The sequence below is a fragment of the Rhincodon typus genome, chromosome 12 (genome assembly GCF_021869965.1).
Source record: "Rhincodon typus isolate 14 chromosome 12, sRhiTyp1.1, whole genome shotgun sequence".
Classification (NCBI taxonomy): Eukaryota; Metazoa; Chordata; class Chondrichthyes; order Orectolobiformes; family Rhincodontidae; genus Rhincodon; species Rhincodon typus.
Window position 1 is genome coordinate 40857673 of NC_063343.1, and position 5215 is coordinate 40862887.

Genomic DNA, 5215 nt, shown 5'->3' on the forward strand with positions numbered 1-5215 from the left:
GGTCCTACCTTCTCCCTAGATATTCTCTTATTTTTAATGTATCTATAGAAAGCCTTGGGATACTCTTTAACTCTACTTGCCAAGATCATTTCATGGCCTCTTGTTCTCCTAATTCCCTGCTTGAGTACTTTGCTGCTTTTCTCATTTTCCTCACAGTCCCTGTCTGATTTTAGCTTCCTAAACCTTACATATGCTTCTTTTTTTCCCTTTGACTAAAATCACAACCTCCCTGGTTATCCAAGAGTCCCTTACCTTGCCATCCTTATCCTTCCTCCTTACTGGAACATGCTAGTCTTGAACTCTCCCCAGCAGGTCTTTAAACAGTTCCCACGTGTCAAATGTGGACTTGCCTGATAACAGCTCCTCCCATTTAACACTCCCCAGCTCCTGGCTAATACTGACATAATTTGCCCTCCCCCAACTTTAGTTCCTTCCCGCAAGGTCCTGACATCCTTTTCATAGTTATCTTAAAACTTAAGTTCTGTTTTTGTTTCACATTATCTAAATGTCTGACATCAAAGTCCCAAAGCAAGCTCCTTCCCCGACTAGTGGCAGGCTTTGCGGCTCTAGTCACTTCAGAATTTCACAACACGGAGTGAAAGGAAATCGTTTTCGATCGGGGTTTATGATTGATAGCAGGAAGTCTTTCTGCATGCAGAGCGATCAACAGTTAGAACGGGCTCTCGAACAGGACAGCACAGAGACTTACCCCTGTAATAACTAAAAAAAACAAGATGCAACCAAGGCAGAATGTAATGGTTATACCGGACAGGGATTAAGGAGTTAAAATAAACCTTCCTTCACCCTCGTTTGAACTTGAAAATTTGAGGAAATTTAAAGATTGAAGCAATAGTTCTAATCCGATTGGTACAAGTGAACCACCTGTCGGCCGCTTGAACAACTACATTAACCGTGAAGTTCGTGAAGAATAAAAATGAAGTCAATAAACAAAATAAAGTCCCTCATAGCTAGTAAGAACTGCCGATGCTGGAGTCAGAGGTAACACAGTGTGGAGCTGGAGGAACACAGCAGGCCAGGCAGCATCAGAGGAGCAGGAAAGTTGACGTTTGGGGTCGGGCCCTACTCCGGTCATATGAGGAAGTCTGAGTTCAATATTCTAGCGGCATTTTTGTACACGGATGTAATTATAGCAGCAGCATTAAATATCTGAGTATTCGCACAGATCGCATCCGTGTTTTAGTCCGTAAACACTAAGATTTGGCGTCTTTTTTTTCTTAAATCTATGGTCGGACAAATTGAAATATATCCGAGCCAGAATTCTGACACAACGGCTTCTGTAGAGGACCTGCACCACTCCCATCACCTGGTCTGCTGACTCAAGTTGGGGTCGGCAGCACTACCACGAAGCAATAACAGAATAAGTCCCTATTTGTGCCGATAAATATTCAGTGATTATTGCCTGAAAAAGATTTGAAATTATGAAGAATGTGGGCTTAATAGGGCCACCACTATATGACCGAGATTGAAATTATGCTTGCAGTACCAATTGACTTATTCTACAATATTCCAAGATCATTTTTGCCTTGGGTTTGCAATTGTGAAATGCAAAGACAAGAATGAATTGTTTTTGACAAAACAGTGGTTCGAGAGGACACTGAACTTCGCATTTAAAATACCTGCGCTTATTGACAACGTTAACACTTTCCCTCCCTGCATATATATTTCTACAGAAAGACGACATAAAGTCGCACCCTCCCACCGTTTGAATTCCAGTCTGAAGCTAATCCCTGTGGATCTTAAATTGACAAATAGCAATTTGAACACGTTGCCTTCGCCTGGGACTCATTGATACTCCGGGTTCTACAGTCACAACCTACTCGGAGGAACGATTCAAGCCGTCTGAGGGTGTTTGCCTGTGAAATATACAGTTACAAAATTACTGAAGTTATAGCTTTTAATCTAAATTGTTCAAATGTAGATGTTAAGTAATTACTATCGACCCGAAAGGAAATTAGACAAATAGTTTGGTGACTGAATGTTAAGAGTTTCGAGATCTCCCCCATCAGGATAATGGTAGCAGCCGGCGGAAGTCCCTGGTTCAGCATTTGCGAGGAGCTGCAGGGAGAAAGTTCGATACATTATTACTGATTGCAAAGTCTCTTGTTCAACCGGCACTGGGAGATGAGGCGAAGGCAAAAGAGACTTCTTCAGGTGGCTGGCTTAATCCTTCTAACTGTAGTGTTCCTCCCGAACGTCGGGTTGTGGTCTCTGTACAGGGAGCAGCAGCTGGAGAGCCCAGCTGAAGAGGTGCAGGTATGAAATCACACACTCCCAGCTGAGTTCTGATACCTGGGACCAGCTTTGGCGCAAGTGTTATTCTTCAGGGTCTTGCGTTTATTTATCGTTCTGACATACGGTAGAGGCCCATGAACTCAAACTTTTATGATTCATACTGGTGTTGTGCCTAACAATGCATGTCGATTATTGACATATCGGTTGCTTATAAAATATAGCGCGGGAAGATTTAAAATGTTTATTTTGGGGTTTTGTTTGTTTTTTTTAAGAGCAGCAGTTTAGGATATGGGTCACGGGCATACAAGTAAGGAACTTTTAAAATCTCCGATGTTCTGCTCCTGTGTATAGAGTCCAGAGGAGAGGCTTTGCCAGCTGACTCTGCCCTTACTTCCTTGATATTCGATGCTATATTTACACTGCAGCTAATGGGCTCGGATAAGTAACCACTGTGTGGATCCAGTTAGTCAGTCGCCTGTTGAGATAGCCGGCTGATTGTTCTGCTACCCGGGCGTTCCCTCCCCCCACCGCAATCAATTGTTAAATATTTAGATGGTGTGAGTAAGTGGCTAACAGTTCTAAATATTTCGACACGTACGTTTGAAGACGTGGAGGAGTGTATGCTGAAGAGCTTGTAAACACTTTAAACCTTGTTTGACACTTCACTGGAATAATAATTAACGATCATGTCAAACTGAACTAGTGAGAAACTACCCCCTCTAGGAATCTTGTTTTGCATCTGCGGAATGAAGTTGCTTCCCACTGACATGATAGTAGCACTGTTAGTATGATCAGAATTGACTACTCCTGGAAGCTTTTTGTTCTTCAATAAGTACAGCGATTTTATATTAATATTATATATTCTTTGCTGACTGCCATCACAAAGTACACTGATTAGTTTGTTTTGCAATTGAAAAGAAAATGCCCTTTTTGACTGATACCTGGTTTACATTTCTGATAAGCAATCAGATGATGAGTGAAACCCAAACTATTTATCTGGAAAGCTTGTGCTGTAAAAGAGGTGCAGACTTGGATACAGTCTCTTATGACCTTGTGTTGGTCAACTTTCTTCACAGCCTGTTAAACACTTTTTTACAAATGTGATAAAACCATTAGGTTACATTGAGTTCTATTTGATAGCTGTTCGGGGCAGGGGATGGGGTTGGTGAAATTTTGTAAATCTATCCAAAGTAAATGTCACTGTAATGTTGTACTTTAACAATGCCATCTGCAATTTGCAGAATTGTTATGGTGTAAAATGAGGCCATTTAGCCCATTACATCTGTGCCACGCCCTTAAAATGTTAACTTCCACTTGGGAACCCTGCAGCCCAATGGTATCAATGTGGATTTCACAAGCTTCAAAATCTCCCCTCCCCCTACCGCATCCCAAAACCAGCCCAGCTCGTCCCTTCCTCCCACCTCAAGCCACACCCCCATCTCCTACCTACTAACCTCATCCTGTCCCCTCCCTAACTCCCCACCTACACTCACCTTTACTGGCTGCATCCCCGCCTCTTTGACCTGTCTGTTTCCTCTCCACCTATCCTCTCCTCTATCCATCTTCTATCCGCCTCCCACTCTCTCTCTCCCTAGTTATTTCAGAACCCCCTCCCCCTCCCCCATTTCTGATGAAGGGGCTAGGCCCGAAACGTCAGCCTTCCTGCTCCAAGATGCTGCTTGGCCTGCTGTGTTCATCCAGCTCTGCACCTTGTTGTCTCGGATTCTCCAGCATCTGCAGTTCCTACTATTTCTGATTCAATTTTAACCCCACTGCGAAGCCTCTTCTACGGATGCCTAGCCTGAAGAAGTTACCCTCCTCCCTCCGGACAAACCTCAGGGGATCTCTCTCCCACTGCAACTCTCTTGTAATCTCTTCGGCCTTGAAACTGCTCGACCATGTCTTGAAGCAAACCAGGTACTATAGCCACATCACCTTTCTTAGTACCTGCCTACAGAACCAGATCATCCCCAATGGACTACAATCCACATTCAAGCCTTCCCAATTTGGCCCCAACCATGACAATATCTACATTCATAGCATTGAGGTCCTTCAGAAGCGTTTCTCCCTACGACTCCTGAAACACACACTTGCAGCAATGCGCCGGCATCTCCAGGCACTACAATCAAGCCTACCCCAGCTCAGAGCCTCCCTCTCCCAGACCTGCAAAGGACCTCTCCTGTTTCTTCTTCTTCGTAGGACCCACAACCTGAACTCACAATTCCACTCAGCTTTATTGGACACTAAAAACCGTAAGTACAGTATACTTCCTGGTGCTTACCACCCAAAACGGGCTTCCTCCACCTCCCAAAACCCCAACCCTACCCGGGACCTTCCCCACAATGTGCCAGCCGCCATTGGCCATGAGGCCACTGTCGGAGAACCCACAGATGACGTCACATCCGCCACCGCCAGGTACCCCACTTCTGGGACAGTGAACGCCATCGCTGCCGATGCCACTGCCTCCATTTCCGAGACCAACACTACAGACACTGAAGTCGCGCCTACTGTCACCGCTGCTGCCGACGCGGACACAACTCCGCCCACCGCCACCGATGCAACTCCGCCCACAGCCGACGCCAACACAACTCCACCCACAGCCGATGCCAACGTCGCTCTGCCCACAGCCTCCACAGCCAGCAGCTCCAGAGGGGACAATAGCACCCACCCCTGCCGAGTCTTCACCATCCCCCCAGACCTCCCCCTTACTGAGGATGAACGGTCAGTCCTCAGTAAAGGGCTTACTTTTGTCCCCCTCCACCCACACATCAACGAATACCACTCACGTTTGGACATAGAGCAGTTTTTCCGCCGCCTCCGCCTCCACGCTTACTACTTCAACCGTGAACCTAACCCTCCCTCTACTGACCCCTTCTCCCACCTCCAACATACCCCCTCCTCATGGACACCACCCCAAGGGCTCCTACCCTCCCTTGACCTCTTCATCTCCAACTGCCGCCGA

The 5215-nt window shown here is 45.9% G+C and overlaps 1 protein-coding gene across 3 annotated transcripts in view; it reads left to right on the forward strand.

The window, feature by feature from the left end:
* Nucleotides 1–985: 985 nt before the first annotated feature.
* LOC109931015 (polypeptide N-acetylgalactosaminyltransferase 10-like) overlaps nucleotides 986–5215 on the forward strand; it is an 82723-nt gene continuing 78493 nt past the window's right edge. For 2 of the 3 annotated variants that reach the window (XM_048603680.1, XM_048603681.1), the window contains exon 1: nucleotides 986–2274. In XM_048603680.1, the coding sequence (XP_048459637.1) occupies nucleotides 2143–2274 (132 nt within the window). In that variant the 5' untranslated portion in view covers nucleotides 986–2142. The remainder of the gene's footprint in view (nucleotides 2275–5215) is intronic. The other variant, XM_020530370.2, reaches the window with a different exon arrangement.